A 19,597-nucleotide genomic window follows, 5' to 3' on the forward strand; every position below is an offset into this window, starting at 1 on the left:
CCCCTTTTTGTTTTTTTTTTTAGTCTTAAATTTGAATGTGTAAGCAGAGCCATCAGCAGGCGGGAATGCAACAATGTCTCCTGTGACTTCTGTGATTGATGTGTTCAGAGCGGAGCTCTTTGCAACGAGAGTAACACTGCTCTGGGTTTTGTCGTGAATAGTTTAAACCTTTATTTGCATAATTCATGAAATTGCATTACATACAACTTCGTGTGAAAGAGATCCCGTTAGAGAACTTCTACAGCATTTAATAATCTTGTGAATATTTACCGATTGGCATTTTGTACCGTTGGCTCTCCTCTACAGTTTTAATGAGCCGCTGGCTTTGCCTTGTTTCATTCCCTCCGTAAGGATTTGTTGACATGTCGTAGTAGTCATGCCTGTTTGGGGGAAGGGAATGAGTTTAGCAGTTTACCAAGAATGGATCAGTCATGTCTTTGCCCTCCAAGAGGTCGGAGGTCGCTTGACTCAGAATAGGGGGAGGGCAACCTTGAAGGGGGCAGATAGGGTTATTTTATTGAGAGGCCATAGGGAAAATAACCCTTTTGAGTCCTTCCAAGCAAAACATTTTCGTATATTTAATGAGGCCTTTTTTGTTTGTTTTACTACCTTTTTAGCAAGGGACTTTCCTATGCTTCTGCTTATAAATAGGAATTAGTGAATTATACGCTTTCATAAAGTTTTCAGTAAATTTGCAGAATAATGCGTGCTTGTTAGATGGCAGCGGTAAGTTTAATACGTTATATATTTTACGAGTTGTTTTGGGATGCGAAGTGTTAAAAAAATACAGAGCATCAGGATTTGCTGTGATAAGCATACAGATTAGCTGTCCACAGCTGTGATTCATTACTTTCACCGTAGAAATTAAAAGTGGCTGAGGGGAGGGTACTGCAAATGCAAACCACGCTTCTGTGCTGTAAAACTGAAAGGAATGAAAGAAGTGAACATAATCCATGGCCTGGTACAGCCTCAGAAATGTGTAAGGACAACACCTTACATGCTACAGTTCAGCAATCTCAAACTAGTTACGTATTCACTCTTCAGCAGTAACTACCGATAGAAGTTGAGATTTAAGGTATTTTTAAAATATCTACATCAGCTTTAAAACTCTTATCTAAGAAGAGTCGATTTATCAGCTGTGAAATATTTACACTGCAGATCAAGATCTCGGAGATAATAGCCGCAGCCTTGTTGGCAGAGGAGGTTCACCCAGAGGAAGTCTCTCACCACGGTAAGCATTATTTACATTGGAGAGTGCAGGCAGAGGAAATGTTTTAAGATTTGGAAACTTGACTGTCTTTTTACTAGTAATACATAAGTGTTTTAAAAGTCTATATATGTGTATATATACAAACACATGTATACATACATTTATTTTTATATAGATATGTCCATCTAAAAAAACCCCATATACATCCAGATAGCTAAAAATGTGCTGAAATTTACTTTTATATCAACTGAAATTAGGTTTACAAATGAAGGACTTTACTTAAGAAATGGAGACTTGCTTTAGAGGGATTTCGCTATCATTTAATCCACATGTACTACTTATCTCCTCAGATTTGTTACCATAATCATATTTTTAGTCATATTTGCAAAAATTCCAAAATCCCATAGACTTAAAGACTACAACGATCACAGGAATAAGGTGGTCTGAGAAGTTAAATACCAGTAAAAATTTCAAAAAAATATTTTTTCCCTTTCCCTCACCACTTCTAAATGTGCAGCAATTCTCTGTGGAAAAAAAAAGTACTTTTTTTTGTTCTACTGCAATTCAGCTCTACTACACAAGTCTGACATAAGAATTCTGCTGGAATTGTATCACATTATTTTGTTTTAAAATACTTGCTGTTAAAATTTCAATATTGTGTTTTAAATACTTCAGTAATATTTTCCGTGTATTTTAAGTGAATCATTGTTTTTAAAGGACTTTATTTTCCATACTGGATCTGACATGCATTAAATTTTATAGTGTTCTTACTGTATTTTTTTTTTTTTTTTGCTTAGGGACTAACCATGGGGATTTTATCTTGAAAAGCATTTTAAAATAGCTAAAAAATGGTAGTTACACAGATACAGCATTGTAACAATGAATTTGATTGTTACAGCATGTGTTTATTATGGTAATTTATAATAAATATCTCCAAATTAGATAATTTAATGTACATGCCTGGTGTTGTTGATCTTGTATTATATTCCTTAATTAATCAAAAGACTTCTTGTTGAATGGGGTGAGAATATCCTTTATAGTACTTAGGTGTTATTACCTAGTCATGAACTGGCTTTTAAGCTTTCTAATATGTGTTGCTTCTATAAAACAATAAATAGAGAATTTACAAATTAGTTTAGACTCTGTTCTCGGTGTAAATACATTTATTTACATTAGCATATAAATCTTTATATAAATAAGGAGCATGTCTGTATATATACAGACAAGTAGTTAAGAGAATTTTGCAAAGGCAAATGCTCAACAATTAGGAAATTCCAGAACTTTTGATTATATATTAAGTAGTCCTCCATGCATACGTGTTGTGGTAGTTGCAAGCTTTAATGCCTTCATAGTTAATATGCGAAGGCCTGGTCTTTGTACGATTTGCAGTAGGCCATAGTTGTGTTCAGGCTGTCTTTAGGCAAAATATTTAGGAAGCTAAACTTGTTAAATATGATGCTTCTACGGAGTGTATGTGCAGGGTATATGTAGTCCGGCACTTACAGCATGGTCAAATTTCAGCTGGTTTTGGTGGGGATGGCAAAGGAGAACTGTATGATACAAAGGCCACCTCAGTCCACAGTTGCAGAGCTTCCTTCCGCGTATGGAAGCTGTATCATTTCGCAAAGAACAGATAGCTTTTGCTTGGCAGTAGAGTTGTTCAAAAACAAGCCAAAAAAAGGGGCGGGGGGCAAGGGGGAGAAATCAGTGCTGTAGTTCCAAAATTGAAAGATGGAAAAACTTAGTCTGAAATACCTAGCATGGAAAAAATTTAGAAAACTTACCCATTCAATTACGTTCAGTAGTCAGCAAATTTCACCCCTGGTTTGTGCGATAAGAAAGATCATATGTATGTCAACGTTTCTAAAATGTGTAGGTAACTTCCCACCTTCCCCAGTTAAATAAATAAGTAACTGATTATTTAAAATACGGTTTATAGAGAATATAAGGCTAACTTCAAAAATCTGCTAAAAACTTTGCAATTCTGAAAGTTACCTGCTTTATCTATTAAAATTATTTTTCTGCAAGTTCTGACTCTCTTCCCTTTGAAGCTTATAAGACTCATAAATAACACGCTTCTCTGAAAGAACCGTGTAATTTTCAAATAGTTGCTTAAAATAAAAACACTTGCAGAAACAATTGTTTGCTGTTGATGACGCAGCCAATTGCAGCTCTTCAGAGAAGACATATGTGACTCATGAGCTGTATGGTCATTTCAAATTCATATTGTTATATCTTTGTCCCCCTATATAATCACAGTGTTTGATGTTTAAGCTGTCGTATTTAAAGTTTTAATATATATGAGAAATATAAATATACCTGGAATATGTGAGCTGTTTCCATTTTGCAAAGGAATTGCTGCTTTTCCCAAGGTAGCACTTAAACTTTTTTTACCCTGTACTTAACCTTAGATTTAAAAATGTGTTATGTAATACCTGCATTGAAATATGTATGTATGCCTGTATTTAAATTCAGTATTGCTTACAATTAATAGTATAAGAGTATGAATAACTTACCTCAAACTTAGACAAAAAACAGTTGTGGAAGTAAGCAAGGTATGAAACATGAAACAAGGGATTCCCATCTCAGTGACAGCATCGGACCTGCGCACACAGCACATCGATAATCCTATCAGAAACTATGATCAAATACTATCTGGAATAAGGATTCAACCCTAGTATGCAGGAACCGTATCATGTGTAATGGATGAGGTAGGGGTTCAGCTAGAAGAGGATGGCTAATGTTGCGATACACAGAAATCTAGACTTTATTTTTTTTTTTCTCCTTCTGTACAGGCTTCCAGTGAAGGATTGCAGAGGTTATACAGTCATGTGTTGCTTTGTTTCTACCTTTGTGAAATTGATAGGAAACAGTCCTGAGCCCAACAAGAATTTTGTTGGTGATTTATAATTCAAATGTCGCAATCTGTTAGAGTAGCGTTATGCGCCCTTCAAAAGCATGCATACAGAGAAAGAAGTTGCTGGGGGGTTGCGTGGTGGTTTTCTGTATTTGTTTTCTGGTTGTGGTGGTGGTGTGTTTTGTTGTTTGTTTTTTTTTTTAAAGCGCATTGTTTGTGTGGAGCGTAGTAAATCTGTTCAGAATGTTTTCTGCATAAACCTACCTTCCTTATCACTTCAGCACATCGTGTAAACAAGTAGTTTTAAGGCTGTTTTTGCCATGTCTCTGCTGAACTGCTAAATGCTGTTGAGTTGTCATCTCTTGTCAAAAAGCACTACCTTGGTTACCCATTCATCAGGGCTTTTTGTTTTAACAAGTGTTTTTTCTTCTTTCATCCTGTATGCAAAAGAGGAATTATTTATAAATACTTACAGAGCTCTTAAGTCACCTACTTAAAACCTTTTCTCGTAAAAATCGCTTTGCTCTGGTGCCTACAAAGTGCTTGACAGTCATTAGGTAGCTAATGTGCTGTGACCACTGCTTATTACGCTAATCATAATTAACACACTGATTTCCTGAGCCCTATATGTTGTCCTGTACTGGGACTATGGTGGTCTCATCGGTAAGTTTGCACCACATGTAGAACAGTACGGCTGTGATCCTGTGGTGGCACCGATAGTTATTACTTACAGTAATAACTAATATATAAGAATCTGAATCTGATCTCACTGGAGTTGATTTAAGAAAAAAACAAACCAACAACAAAACAAACAAAAGCACCAGCCAACTTGTCGTGGGCTTTGGTGTTGGTCCTGTGTGAGGAGTGGGGCCATGCATACATGAGGCCAGAATCCTGAGTCAGAAATACACTGAGCATCTGGTTTTGCTCACAGGTTAAATCTTGCCCCATCCAATGCAAAAGAAGCCTTCTTATAGGACCTGAGGGGTACCCAGCTTTCTTAGTGGCTGTGCTGAATATTTAAATTTCTCCTGAATGAGAAAAGACGTGTGACAAAGGGATTATTCTTTGAACTGTGTGTGATCATGAGTAAAAAAGGAAGTATATTGAGTGTGCACAGGACAGGCAGAGGATAACTTTAACTTTCATTGCGTCCCTTGCGAAATAATTCTCCTGTAGTCCCTCAAAAATCTGGTTTTACATGATTCTTTTCAGAACAAGTTAGGCAGTGGAACTATATATGGCCTTCTATGTGGAAGTACCATTACTGTGCTGATTTTAAGACGTTTTTATTTTCCCAGTTTTCTCTGGGAAAAGTTTGAAGAATTATTTTTTTTATTAAAGACGGGTGCTCTATGTATCCATATACAATGGTTTCCTGCTGTAGAAGTATGTGTTGTATAATTTAATACAACGCTGTTTGTCAGTTAGGTGTTACGTTAGTCTGTATGCAAGAAGAGGTTATGTGCTTTCTCAGTATAAATTCTCACCCTGTGAAATATTACATCTTTCTTTTATTAAAGCCTTGGCGGTGAGAACCAGGAGTTCTTAGTGATTTTGATGAATTAACTTAGTCTTAGAAGTGTAAGATATGTAGGTGCTAAGGGCTGATACAAGGTAAGAGACTTCAACAGCCTTTTACTAATACATTTCCTTCCATCCTTTTCTTCAAATAATACATTGCGATATTTTCAACAGATCCCCTGTAAGCAGCTTGCAGATTCGCTATGATCAGTCAGGGAACGGTTGTGGGGAAAATTTGCCTCCAGTAGCAGCCAGCATAGAACAGCTTCTGGAGAGGCAATGGAGTGAAGGACAGCAGTTTTTATTAGAGCAAGGCACCCCTAGTGACAGTAAGTACTCGCATTCTGTTTATTACTGCTTTTGTTAACTGTGTTATTCAGAACTGCCATTCAGTGCTTGTCCAAGAATTTTAAAAAATCTTATTTTCTGCTGTGAATAGAAATATAACTGTAGTGTATAATTGTAACGTAGTTCTTAATGCAGCACGTGGCTTCAGTAGATTACAAAAGAGTTCTCTATAATTATCTACATTTTTATGGATGGGGAAATTGTGTCATGCAAGAGGAAGTGACTTGCAGATCCAGCTGGTCGGTTGCAGAGTTTGGAAACGAGTTCTGGACTCTTAGATCCACTGCTGTAAATAGTATAGCACAGTTCCCCAGTTTGCTTTATATTCTGTGATAGAAATTGGCATAATAATTTTTTATTGTTATATTTTTAATTTTTTAATTCTAAACTGTCTAGTTCTGTTGCTGTTTAAAAAAAAAAAATTTACAAATGTTAGGCAGATGTCCTACTGGGCTTTCATCTTTACTGTGTTCTGCGTTTCTCGTGAAATTCTCAAAGCAAGCAAATCATTATTTTCTCAAGTTGTGTTTAATAGAGTGGAATAGTCCAAGAATTAATACGTTAAAAGCGTAAGCGATGAGTAGATCACTTGGATCTCCATATTCAACAATGTATCGGTATCAAAGACAATGATTGAATACATTAACAAAATTTTTTTTTAATACCAGGTTAGGGTTTGTGTTATATTTTATTGAGCATATTATTCTTCTCGTTGGTAGTGTAAAGTGGTATCTAGTTGGTATTTTTATGAATGGTATCCTGACAAAAATGCTAATTGTGAGGAAATTCATGCAGGGATAATCCTTTAAACATGATAGCTGGAGGACAGGTTTAGCTAAGTCTTATTGCATCTCATTTGGGCTCACTGAGGGTTCCTTTGTATGCTCTTGAAGAGGAGGGATAAAAGCTAAATCCTTGGGAAATGACCAGATGTGCCTATACCAGTAGACTTATGTCTGTAGTAGGCCCAGAGGTCATGTTAAACAAATACAATTTAGAATTAAAAAAAAAAATGGCTATCCCTGTGGCTTTACAGTCACACTCTAGTACTAGCTGGGAGATCCAAGTTCTGAAACCAAATCGGAGTTTGAGAAAACTGTGCGTGGTAAAAATCAGGTTAGTACAGAAGATGATGCCCTTTTTCTGCAAAAAAGGGGGTGGCAACTGCAGTGCTCACACAGTGCTCCCTGCTGGGTGATTTGTAGATCGCCGCTCAAAGCAAATGAGAGCTCCTGCTCACAACAAGGTGTGTCACGATAACTTCACGTCGGATGACATTTTTTTCATTGTTTCTGTAAGTTTGTAATTCACTGTACAGGGCATTGATGCAGAAAACCTCCCTTTTCACAAACTTGCTTGTTTTTACATAAATGTTGCTGTTTGGCTGTATTGTTAGTTGAATGCATTATTTATCAAGCTGCTTCTGTTTTGATAAAGTTTAAAATTTCTGATACTGCAGCTGAAACAGATTTTTCCCAACTATGCAGTTAAGCTGTGCTATTAAAGTAATACTATTTTTATATTCTGGTTTGGGGATAAGTTATCATGTACTGTTGTTTGCTTAAAATGAATGTCAGCCCTAATGACGCGACTATCTGTGTTTAAGCCAGGGTGTAGATATATTGCAAAATTACTATCGTGTGCTACGTACTTTTTTCTGCACTTCAAATTACACAAAATTGATCCTAAACCTTTCCACTTAAATTTCTGTAATGTTATCTCTCAGTAAGAATTTTACTTATATTTTCACACGTGACAATGCTAGTCGTAAATTGTAATACAGAAATTTAAAAAAATGATGTTACTCATTCGTTGAATGTGGTTGTGAAAGATAACATAATGCATTTTTACCTTAGTTTTAGGAATGCTTAAATCATTACACCAACTTCAGGTTGAAAATAGGCGGTTAGAAGAACAGATAAAGAATCTGACCGCTAAGAAGGAGCGGCTCCAGCTACTCAATGCACAGCTTTCGGTGCCCTTTCCGACAATAACTTCAAATCCTAGCCCTTCTCATCAAGTACATGCCTTTCCAGTACAAGCAGGTAAGCGGAGGACAGTATTAAAGTGTCAAAGTAATTTGAACATGTATTTATGTGAAATACCTATTTCATCCGTGTATACCATTGATGGGAGAGGCATATATGTGTAGGACGAATATAGACTAAGTATTTGTTGGTGTGTTTATATGTTTAAAAGTCAATTGGAAGATTTATATGAACCGTTACTACTTGTTTCAGTGCAGTTTCTTTTTTTTACTTCAGTCTGGAGCACATCTGTTTGAATCTATTGATTCACCAATTATTTAGTTAATATTTTACTATTCAGCAATGATCTTAAGGTTGACTTTACATTTTCTATGTTTACCTTTGACATTATTTTGAAATAATTATTCTGAATCTTTTTACACGTTACAGAAATTTAACCACTTGTGTGTTTTTTGAAATAATTACTTTAGCACCTAGCACTGATTCCTTGAACAGCAGTAAAAGCCCTCATCTGGGAAACAGTTTTTTACCGGACAATTCTCTTCCTGTATTAAATCAGGTAATTTTTACTTGTTTCTTCTAAACTTGTTACAAGTTAACTCATCATAGTCCTTGCATTGTGCCGTTAGGTGAAATTTTATGCAGCTGAGGGGGTTTTGTTGTTTGTTTTTACACCAGGAGATAACCTCCAGCGGACAAAGCACCAGCAGTTCATCAGCTCTTTCCACTCCACCACCTGCTGGGCAGAGTCCAGCTCAGCAAGGCTCAGGAGTCACAGGAGTTCAACAGGTCAATGGTGTGACAGTGGGGGCACTAGCTAGTGGTATGCAGACTGTAACCTCCACCATTCCTGCGGTGCCTGGCGTGGGTGGAATAATTGGAGCGCTGCCAGCCAGCCAGCTGGCAATCAATGGAATTGTAGGGGCTTTAAACGGGGTAATTCAGACCCCAGCAACAATATCGCAGAACCCTTCTCCTCTCGCTCATGCAACCGTGCCACCCAATGCAACGCATCCTCTGCCAACCACGTTAAATAACAGGTAAGAATTTGCTGATTTTTGTTTTTCCTGATAGCGCCTGCTGTTCTTCAGTTTAGCTGTACTTTTTAACTGTCTTATTCAAAAGGTACTGTTCCATCCTTAGCCTGTAATTGTCAAACTAGGTTCTGCCCCTGATCTGTGAACGAAAGTAAGAAGGCATTTAATGGACACGGACAGTCAAGTTAAAGAAAAGATGTTTTCTGTTTAGCTTTTGGGAATCCTAGTGTCCATTTATTCCTGTCTTTTAATCGTCACATTCTCAAACAAAATGTAATTATGTAAATGTGCTCCAGCTCTTTATTTTTCTTAGTTCAGAAACATATTCTTTGTCCTGCCACTTGTGCTTCCATGATTAAAGTAGCAGGGGAAAAGCTACCATTTGTTGCAGTAAGAAGGGGGGAGGGGGAGAACAGTATACAGTCATGTAATTAAAGTTGTAATAGGCATAACTAACCAGAGTAGTGGTAGAGTTGCATGGTGCTTTCACTTCTCTGCATCTGTGACTCCAAAGACAACAAAATTATTTTTTCAAGTGGTGTTCCTATGGATTTTTAAATGCATAGAAAGATCCACGTTTGAGTATTCGCAACAGCCCTTCCCCAAAAACCAGGTATCCTCAGTAGCATAAACTGCTGCTGCTTGAGCTGCAAGGCAAATGGGTAACAAAAGGAGACAGCTGCTTTCCAGGAAGGGGAATGGACCGCTTGGTCTGGAAGTATTCTGGGATAGAGCAGAGCCTGGGCTAACTCATTCTCCTTGCTCCCCTTCTCCCCCCCCCCGGCCCCGTACTGTCCTTCGCTTAGGAAGGAGAACTACAGTTCTAGGTAGAAAGAAATGTCTGCAAATAGGGAGTGGGTTACTTGTCTTTAAGTAGAGTTTATTTTTGGAGATTATGGTGGATTACCCACCAAAAAAGGCGCATGTGATTGGAATGATGCAAGGGATCCCTGGTTTTGTAGCTTCTTTTTTTCCAGTTTCTTTCCTTGCTGTTCGTTTGGCAGCTCCTGAATGTTTGTGTATGGTATCATTGTGTGGTATTGCTTCAATAGGCTCATAAAACCTGATACTTCCAAGTGTATCCTGTTGTTTTGATGTGCTATGATATTTTTACTGAGGCGGTTATATTTTTCATAGTTTATATCATATATGAACGTGACATTTCATACGTTAAACAAAAGACATTTCGTTCATGAAGAGTTATCTTCTTTATCGAGTACGAGAGGTCTGCTGCAAACACAAGAATTTTGCGTTACTCTCCCCACAAGTGTGAGGAGGAGGGAGAAATACTAGACAAAATCAATAATATTAACCAGTTGTATAATGCTTTGCACTTTCAGGTAATGCCAAAATATACCAGTCATGCTGCTGTTTTCTCATATGATTTTGTTAATACACAGATTATTTATTTCTGACTCTGTATTGCAGAAGTTCTTTTGTCTCTTCCCCCCCCCCCTCCATCTTTACTGCTTTTGAGTGTGTAGCCTAGTAGTAAACTACTCCAGTTCGCGCAGAATACTGCAACTAATATCCTGTTCATTAGCTCTCATTCTACTTTTAGCATAGTCTGGAATACTGCAATGATTCCCTATTTTCTGCTACAACAAGCTTATGATGTACAACTCTGCCAGCATTTCCATTTTTCTATTTCTGTTCTTGCATGATCTCTTTCTGCCCTGCTCCCTCAATAATACCAATTTAAAATTAATATTAATTTTGAATTTAAAATTTATGTTTATTTTTAAAGTGCACTTTTCACACAATTCTCTGCTTTATTGAGCTCATCCAGATGATTTGCTGGGCCCCCTTCCTTTTGAGGTGTTTCACAATTGCCCCCATTTTCTGTGAGTTTTCAGTATTTCTAGTTGCATATTTAGAGGAAAAAAGTTCAGGCCGAGCAAGCACTAATGCTGATTAGTGCTAATATGATTTTAGCAATGACACATACATTCCTTATTCCTGTTTCTTCCGTTACAAATACTTCAGTGAAAAATATGAGAAAACTTTCTGTTACTGGAACTACGCTGTGAAGAGGCTCTGGGATGACTTTGAATGAGGAAGGGGGGGAAAAAAAAAAAGAAAAAAATATAAAATTATTTTCCACTGTTTGAGTTTATTGGTTCTGAAACTATATGGGACATCGTTTGTTCCTGCCACTCTTGAGTTCAATGCTGTTTCAGTGGCAACTAGCTGACTATTTCTTTAATGTCAGATTCCTCTAGGCATCACTACTCTTTGAACTGCGTAAGTGGGAGGGGTGAATGGTTAACAAGCTCAGGCAGGCGCGGACGGAGGTTTGCTACCATGCTATTGCAAGCTCTCCGAACCTGGTTAGAACGCATGGTGGTGACCAAGTTTGGAGCTGGCCTAGATCAGTATTCCCAGGGTGATGGAAAGGCACACGAGAACTCAGCCCTACTTTCTAACTTTTTTGTATTTTTCTATAATTAAAAGACTTCCTGTAAGTTGCTGCTTACTGTAACTTCCCAAGCTTCAGAATCTGTTTGGGCGGTTTCTTGTGAAAAATAGCTAGATTATTCACCAATACATGAAGACTTCGTTATGCATATTGTCCTTACTCACATGAGCTCTTCAACTGTGGGACACAGGGAGGTGAGAAAACACTGATCTGCACGTTGCTGTTTGAGAGAGTTTCAAATTCAGGTAAAAGAGCCTACATTCACTTGGCAGAGAAAAGTGCTCGATCCTTTTCTGGGAAAAAGATGGCTTAATACAGATTGCTAGCAATTGGGAGATTAAGGGAGTTGAGGAAAAAGATAGGATTGTTTCTTTACGTTCTCACAACCAGAGAAGACTGTAGGATGGAGAGTTTCAGACTGATCATATACCTTTTAATGAGAAGCTAAAAAGGATTAAACTTACATTCCAAGCTGATCTGGTTTAGAGGAAGCTCTGTGGTGAAATCCGGTGACCTGCCTCTTCTGGGAAGCTCGGGAGCTGCAGCGTTTTGTCATAGCTCATAGAATATCTCAAGTTGCCTTCTGCAGTTAGGTTTTCTTTCTAGACACTTAGATCTCAGCTGCTGGCTGAGGGTATTTTCTTTCAAGTGCCAATGTAGAGCAAGAGAGGAAGATGAGTGGATAATAAGAAGGGAGAAAAACAGCAGAAAAAAGAAGTGCAAAGGTAAAACATGATACAGGAAAAAAGAAAGAATGGGATAAAAAAATGAAAAAACAGTGAAGATTCATTCCAGTATAGAAGAACACAGAAAAAGTGAATAAAAAGAGAAGGAAATAATGGTAATACTAGTCAAACTGAAGGTACTTATTTTTTGCAGTTGTTACAAATATTTTTGATACAACTGAATTTAAAGCTGTTTGAAGGAATTTCAGTTCATCGATGAGCGTCATCGTTTGGAAGTCAAACGTATGCACAGTTCTAGCTTATGTTAGGCCCGAGTTTTCCTGTTGTAGCTCAGGAGGAAAATCTAGGACCTTGGCTAGGTGAAGTGCCATCTCTGCTTTCATCAGCAATCAAACAAACATCGCTAGCAGTTACTGGGGAATAAATAGAATGGTGTTATCCGTTTTGTGTTCTGTCATGTTAAATCCCTGGTGTTTGTGCACCTGGAATATTATGTGCAGTTCCGATTATGCAGTTTTGGAAAAGGATATAATAGAAGGAAAAAAACCATACAGCAAGAATCATCGGAGGCAAAATGGCTTGCACAGGACAAGGTCAGTAGAATTGACTTCTTGGCTAGGGAAGACGACCATTGATAAGAGGTTTGAGAACCAGGAGAGTGGTAGAAATGATAGTAAAGGATGTTGTGACGTAGATGATGGGAAATAGTAAGTGCAGCCCAGCACGTGTTTCCCATAGCATTGAGGCCATCCAGTGAAGTATGAAACAAAGTTTATGTGTTGCTTGCCTTGCCCCAGCAGTAGAGAATGGTGATGCTGTGGGTATTTTCATACTGGCTGCTTAATACAAAGTAAATGTCAAAGTGATCATGGAGCCGGGCTACAGTATGCTAGCTACTGTAGAAAGGCAAGATAAATATTGTGTCCTGAAGAGCTAAATGGTTGTAGCCTAACTGTGCGGATTTGTGGCTGATGTAAGTTAATTTAATTCCTTACTACCAACCACAACCAGGAATCCTGTTGTCCTGTCGGTTATCCTACGCACACCTTCTTGCTGGTAGTAGTGCTTGTGCATTCCTACAACCACCTCATCTGCATTAACAGATAATCTTTCAGCGTGTTTTGTATTGGCTTAGGTTTCGCCTCCATTCCCATGAGATGCAGCTCATTGTGCGAGAGCTAGTGGAAGGGGAGGGGACAGAAATGTACAGCTGAAAGGGAAATACTTAACCTTTCAATAGCAGGGTAAACCTATCGTGAAACTACACCTTAATAATTCAGTGGGTGTTTTAAACTAGTAAAAGCTAACGCTGGTACCGAAAGAGTAAATCCAGCTGCTTTCCTGGTCTTCTGTTCCAAAACCACCCTTGTTCATGCTGTTGGTCTTGCAGTAAACTGGCATAGCTGAAGAAACCCTTTATTTCCAGACCAGTTGTCAGCTGGATCAGTTCCCTGCCCAATTTCCTAAATAGCTGCAGAAAATGTTACGTAGGCATGAAAACAGGGACTAGGAGCTAGTCGGCAGGTCGGCAGCTGTAGGTAAGCGAAGAGGCAGCCTGCTCCATTCCATGGCAGCGTCAGTTGGCCCACTTCAAGGCTGAATGTGTTTGCTAAATTACAGACAAGGTATAGGCAATAGCGATAGATTTGAATGTAGCAAAAGATGAGAATTGGAAGGAAACCAAGGCGAAGTAAATGCTAGTTAACTAAGTATTAAAGGTTGGCAAGAGCTGTCTTACAACATCTGGCCTTTCTGTATAAAGTATTGGAAAAAATGTAGAAATGGTAATTATTATCTGAATTTAAACTAATGTGCATGTAGTAGCCTTACGTTACAGGCAAGATGTTGCCGTTGCTCAGCATAAATGAGACTGGTGGTGGTAATGTCTAGGTATGTATCAAAAAATGCAACTGGACAGACTATTTAATATTTGACAGTATGCAATCAAAATGCTAAATAGGAACTGTCTATTTATGTACATCTTTTCTTTGTTTCATTGGGAAGCTGAAGTAAAAAGTTCTCATACTTTCATATAAACTACAGTATTACCCTGTCAAACCCTACAGTGCCTCGGGACTAGGATTACTTCCTGACCAACAGAGACAACTTCTGCTCCATCAACAGCACCAGCAATTTCAGCAATTACTAAGTACCCAGCAACTCACATCAGTAAGTTTTCCAGTTAATTATGATCTAGTCTTCTATTGTATTCTAAGGTATGGATAAACTCCTCAGCCTAATAGAAATACTAGACAGGTGTGTTAACTTGGTATTACAGGTTTTGATAATCTTTTAGTTTTTCAGTTGCTTTAACCTTTTTGGATGATAGTCATGCTAAATTACAGGATAATTATTAGGCTGTGTGTATTGCTAGAAGAATCATTCCCTAGTGCCTTCGGTCCCATTTTGTCCCATGTGGACATGGTGGCTTGTCTCTCTCTCCGTCAGCTGTGGGCAGCAGAGTTTGGGACCACGTATGGATTCTAACAGTATCCTAAGCTATCCTCTGATTCCACTAGGACTCTAGCAAAAGATTTTTGGGTATCGTCTCGTGAGCTGTCTTTGCCCTGCCCTGCAGTATTCATATAGGCCATTAGGTAACTGGTTTAACTATTTGCATTGTTAATTGTGTCGTTTTGGTACTTTGACAAACATGGTTTGATATTCTTCCAGGTATGTTTCTTCTGATAGAGGCCTGACGAAGCCAGCAGGCTTAGCTGAGCTTCTGCTGAGCTACTGATTTCAGGAAATTTTATAGGCACTTCCTTCCCTTTCCCACAGTCTAGTGGAACTTCATTAGCGTAACCTAAATTAGCTGGGATTGGGTTAAGAGTTTGCTCTGACTGAAGATTTGGATAAGCCAAGAACCCAGGGAGGAGCTATTTTCAGTAACTAATTCTTGATTTATATTTTCCTCTCCTCATATTACTCAAGGAACAACATCAGGCCCTTTTGTATCAATTAGTACAGCAGCAACATCACCACCACCAACACCATCAGTCTGAAGTACAGCAATTGCAGATCACTGGAGGAGCACAGATACCCATAAACAACTTGCTTTCAGGCACACAGGCCTCACCACTTAATGCAGCTACGACCAACCCATTCCTTACAATTCATGGAGATAACGCAGCTCAGAAGGTGACAGTAAGTATATTTCTCACCTCATTTTCAATGTAGTACCTCCATGAGGTAACTAAAAGATAAGAAGCAAGTTATGTGCCTATATTCGCAACTCAAGGATGGTGGATTTTTTCTTAATTTTCTTGATTTTATTTTTCTTGAGCCTTGGGCTGCGCTTAATGAGGTTCAGAACTCTCTGAACTTCTACTCACTTACACCTAACCTGTCCGCTGCACGCTCCTGCTTCCCTGGATCAGGACACCGATCCAGTGACCTTTGCCTTCCTCTTGTAATTACAACTGCAGCCTAGTCCTCCTCACCCCACCTTCTTCCTCAACTTTGTGTCCACTATTTTGTAGATCGTTCCTTTTATCACCTTACTTGAAGAGTTTGTCCTGGCCAGGCCTCAGGCACTGTGGAGCTGCAGAGATTAGTTGATGACTTGAGAGATGAGGAGCCCATTGCTGGGAAGGTGAAATATGCATTAGGAGAATGGGCTATGTGTATCTTGGTTCTGGCGTGGGAACGTGAGGCTGAGCGATTCCTTTGCTTGATAGAGTAATAAAACCTTTTCTAGAGAGATAAGGAAACAAGACATGTTTTCTGGCAAAGATGTTCCACTGTCTTCAGCATTTGCCCGTAACCTCCATGCCCAAGACAGGAATTCTTTCTTCAAGAAGTCGGAGAATAGACTTCGTTCTCTACGGGTTATGCAGTTAAGAACAGAGAGGATGAAGGGAAGGAGCGTGTGGAACTTGTCAAAACAAAGGATGAGTAGAGCAGGAAGACAAAGTTTCAGTATTCCTTGGAGAAGACATCAAGTGGCAGTGGTAGTGAAAAAAGGGAAGCTTGTCTGCAACAGCAGGCGGGAAGAGTTTGGGGCTAGATATTGGTCCCCTCTCCGCTCCCCACACCCAAAGCCTCCAGCTATTTTAGGGGCACAGTGGTGGAGAAGGGCGCAGGCAGCTGGGCTTTTGTGGTCCTTCCCAAAGATAAGGCAAGACACAAAACATAAACGATGACTTTTTCAGGACAGTTTTCCTGGAAACAGCTCCCTTCCATTCAGAATACGAGCGTTTACTCTTATTAAGCTTTGCACATGCTCATTGTCACTTTCCAGTTCGGTCCGTTGTCGTGATGTTGCAACCGTACTGCAAACCGCGGGACTCCGGTACCATCACGTGCTTTCCCGGTCACTGTCCGTCAGAGCAGAAGCGCTCTATCACAGGGGTTTGCGCAGTGCCTTGCCTTCATTTAGAAATGTTCACAATTTGTTCTAGTATGTTTAAAACTTATCTCCCCTCATTTTCTAAAGATGAGTAGTGAATGGAACTGAGACCCTCTATTTGGTTTGCATCAGAACAGACTATTCAATATGTGACCTTATTTTGAATTTTTTGAAATGGCTATTACTAGGTTTGGACAGCGTGACCGGGCAGCACTAGTATATTTTACAAATACGCTGTTACAGTTTTAGGTTTTGTTCTTATAACAGTTAGCTGTAAACAATTCCAGGAAATCTCGGAACATCTTTTGCACAAAACCCTTAGAAATAAATGTCTTTTGAAATTGCCTTTTTTTTTTTTTACGGGTTAGAATTGAGACAGATTGCATTGGCTTGTTGAACTATTTTAATCCAAAAAGAATTTTTAACAAATTCTCTATCTGCCAAAAGTTTGAATGTTTTAATCGCATTTCCAGTTGGAACAGGTTTTCAAGCATTTCTGAATGCTCAATGCATGAGAATGAGGCTTTTGCTCAGTCCTGTTCAGTACTTGCAGGGAAATGTCTTTGTAGCAATTTATGAAAGAAGGATAATCGTGACAGGGGCAAAATGGAAATTGCATTTCTGTTCTGATGGATAGGTGTAGATTTCAGCCCTCTCCAGTGGGTAAAACGTAGCAGAGGTCACCTGGTATTTGTCTTGACCGTCACGCGGTTCTAAGGAGACACCAACAGCCAGGAAGAGCAAGTCTTGTTGGAATGAAAGAGAAGCCAAATCGGTGTTTTCTAATGCTAGCTGTGATGACCTCAGTAAAGGAGTAGTCCTACGTTGAAGCAACTCGTAATTATTCTTTCTTTCCCACTTCTTATTCTACAACACACGATTATTCTTTACAATGCGGAAGTTACTATTTAGATAGCTCCAGTAAATGTACCTCATCTGCTCTGTCATGTGTATGAATTTAATGTTACTTAACTCTGTATTTTATAATCTGATTTTTAGAAGTATTTTCTCTTACACAGAGGCTCAATGATAAAACTGGACCAGTTGCGTCAGAGAAGAGTTGACGTTTGAATGATACTTGAGAACTGCATGTCCTGCTGTTATAGCACTTCATCTGGCTGCAAACTGCAGTTTTCCTTCCTGCAGATTGAAGAAATGCAACAAGGAACTCTTACTGCACAGCAAAAGGTTAATAATTTTCTTAAGGATATTTTTGGTAGGCTTTCATTTGCTTTCTTGTTGCACTAAAATGGATGTACTTTTTAAAGTTTCAGACTGTGAAGTAGATAAAGCTCTGCAAACCATAATTTTTTTGTCAATGTGACGGTACTAAGTACAAATCCAACCATAGAAAAAACACATACTTGACTCTGCGGTCCTAATCTTATAAAGCTCAAGGCGAGGAAGCTGTCTGCAGTCATGCATTACTTTGGTTTCAGAGCAGTAGTTTTAAAAAACCAACCGACAACCCCAACCCCAACCAGTCTGATCTGATCTGCTGCTGCAGTTGCAATATATCCTTTGAGGCTAAGCTTGTAACGGCAGCCTGGACTTGCTGTTTGTCGTTTCTTTTTTACGCACCTGTTTTGAAACCTGACTCATAAGGGAATCCACTTCTGAACTTTTTATTCCTTTAAATTCCTGTTGTTATATAGTGGGAGTTTTTCCTGAGTAAGAATTACAGTATGGAATCCAAAGTTTATTAATTTTGGTGTAGGTTTTCGAGTTCTGAGGTTTTTAAAGGAACCGGCCTGGTTCCGGCGACAAAGTTTTCTTACCAGATGAGAAGGCCGCACTGGAAGAAGTACGTGTAGTGTTTGGCCTAAACCAAGTGCCTGTTGCTACCTCCATTTTGTTGAAATGGCTGCAAACAGCTGATCATGCACTAGACGTGTCCTTGTTAGCAGCGGGAATATTCTGTGTTGCACCAGCAGCCTTGTCGTTCTGCCTTTACTAGAGGTGTTTATACCACTGTAGATAGCTCAGGCAGATTGTTACCTGGGTCGCTTTTCACTAATAAATTACCAAAAAAGTGAGTTAATATTTCCCACTAAAATTTACCAGTGGTTGAAACGGGTGAACTTGCGTTACGACGCTTCCGACAGTAGCTGATTCCGTGGCGTGAGTCTATGCAGTACGGCGCAGGATAGCTTAAATGGGGGTAATGACCACTAATCAATATTAAGGCGGGAATTATTAGAGGAAGAGACCCAGCTGTAATTAGACCTCCACTGTGTACTTATTTGGAAGAACATGTTAATTCCGCAATATGTTTCTTAGTTAAACGTTGCACAGTTCTTACCTCATTTCTGTAAATAAAGTTTTGTGACTCTGTTTTGTATTGTGAAGAATTCATAAGAAAACATTGATATTTTGATTTGTAATATTTCTAATTAGTAGATTTAATTGAAAAAGCAAAAATAATTTATTTTTATATGTTCTGGGGAATTTTTTAAAAATGTCACAGATCACTTTTGTAGATACTTTACAAAAGTAAGCCAGTGGTTTATTTTACTTACTCAACCCACTGGTGGATATTCTGTAACAATTTGTACAAAAGGTAAGATGGAAATGTGCTGTTATTTTGACTAGATGTAAAATTCCAAGTGTATGAAAAGATATGTACAAAGCTTTTGTTAATAAACTTTAATAATGTTTATAGTTGTATACTGCTTGTGCTTGTGTGAACATGAGTCTCGTAGAACGGACTGTTTCTATTAACGTCATGTGACAGGAAGGATTTCCATTGCACACAGCCACTAAAATTCATTACAACAAATTTTTTAGAATGTTTCTCATGTAAATTTTTGCTTTTGAGAGACAGCGATGCAGCTGCAGTACTGTCCAGGGACGTTTTTGCTTACGGGATGTAAATGTCCAGTTGCAGCCCTGTGCCATAGTCAGAGTTTTTTGCTTTCATCCTTCGAAGAGAAATTACTGTGAAACTGCAGGAGGAGGAGTGAGCTGTTGGTCTAACGGCCCCGGTTCATTGTGAAATAACTTGGCGAGAGCTCTGCGGCGATGGGACGGGTTCTTTATGCACACAGTGCCTGCTTAAGGTGACTGAGGCCTTTGGTTGTTGCCGTAGCTTTTGCATTGTATTTTCTGTAAATCCAGCTCAATGCTTTTTTCAGAAGTGTTGCTTATTGTCTGTGGAGGGGTTGGTGAAGACACAGC

The 19,597-nt window shown here is 38.8% G+C and overlaps 1 protein-coding gene across 1 annotated transcript in view; it reads left to right on the forward strand.

Moving 5' to 3' along the window:
• The window catches only part of MLLT10 (myeloid/lymphoid or mixed-lineage leukemia (trithorax homolog, Drosophila); translocated to, 10), a 134,426-nt gene extending 115,337 nt beyond the window's left edge, over positions 1–19,089 (forward strand). Inside the window, exons 13-20 of the mRNA XM_009330562.1 lie at positions 1,159–1,231; positions 5,766–5,920; positions 7,796–7,984; positions 8,398–8,486; positions 8,606–8,967; positions 14,136–14,238; positions 15,004–15,216; positions 17,440–19,089. Of these exons, the coding sequence (XP_009328837.1) occupies positions 1,159–1,231; positions 5,766–5,920; positions 7,796–7,984; positions 8,398–8,486; positions 8,606–8,967; positions 14,136–14,238; positions 15,004–15,216; positions 17,440–17,484 (1,229 nt within the window). The 3' untranslated portion in view covers positions 17,485–19,089. The remainder of the gene's footprint in view (positions 1–1,158; positions 1,232–5,765; positions 5,921–7,795; positions 7,985–8,397; positions 8,487–8,605; positions 8,968–14,135; positions 14,239–15,003; positions 15,217–17,439) is intronic.
• The last annotated feature ends 508 nt before the right edge of the window (positions 19,090–19,597 follow it).

This window comes from Pygoscelis adeliae, unplaced genomic scaffold (genome assembly GCF_000699105.1).
Source record: "Pygoscelis adeliae isolate BGI_AS28 unplaced genomic scaffold, ASM69910v1 Scaffold27, whole genome shotgun sequence".
In the NCBI taxonomy this organism is placed as follows: Eukaryota; Metazoa; Chordata; class Aves; order Sphenisciformes; family Spheniscidae; genus Pygoscelis; species Pygoscelis adeliae.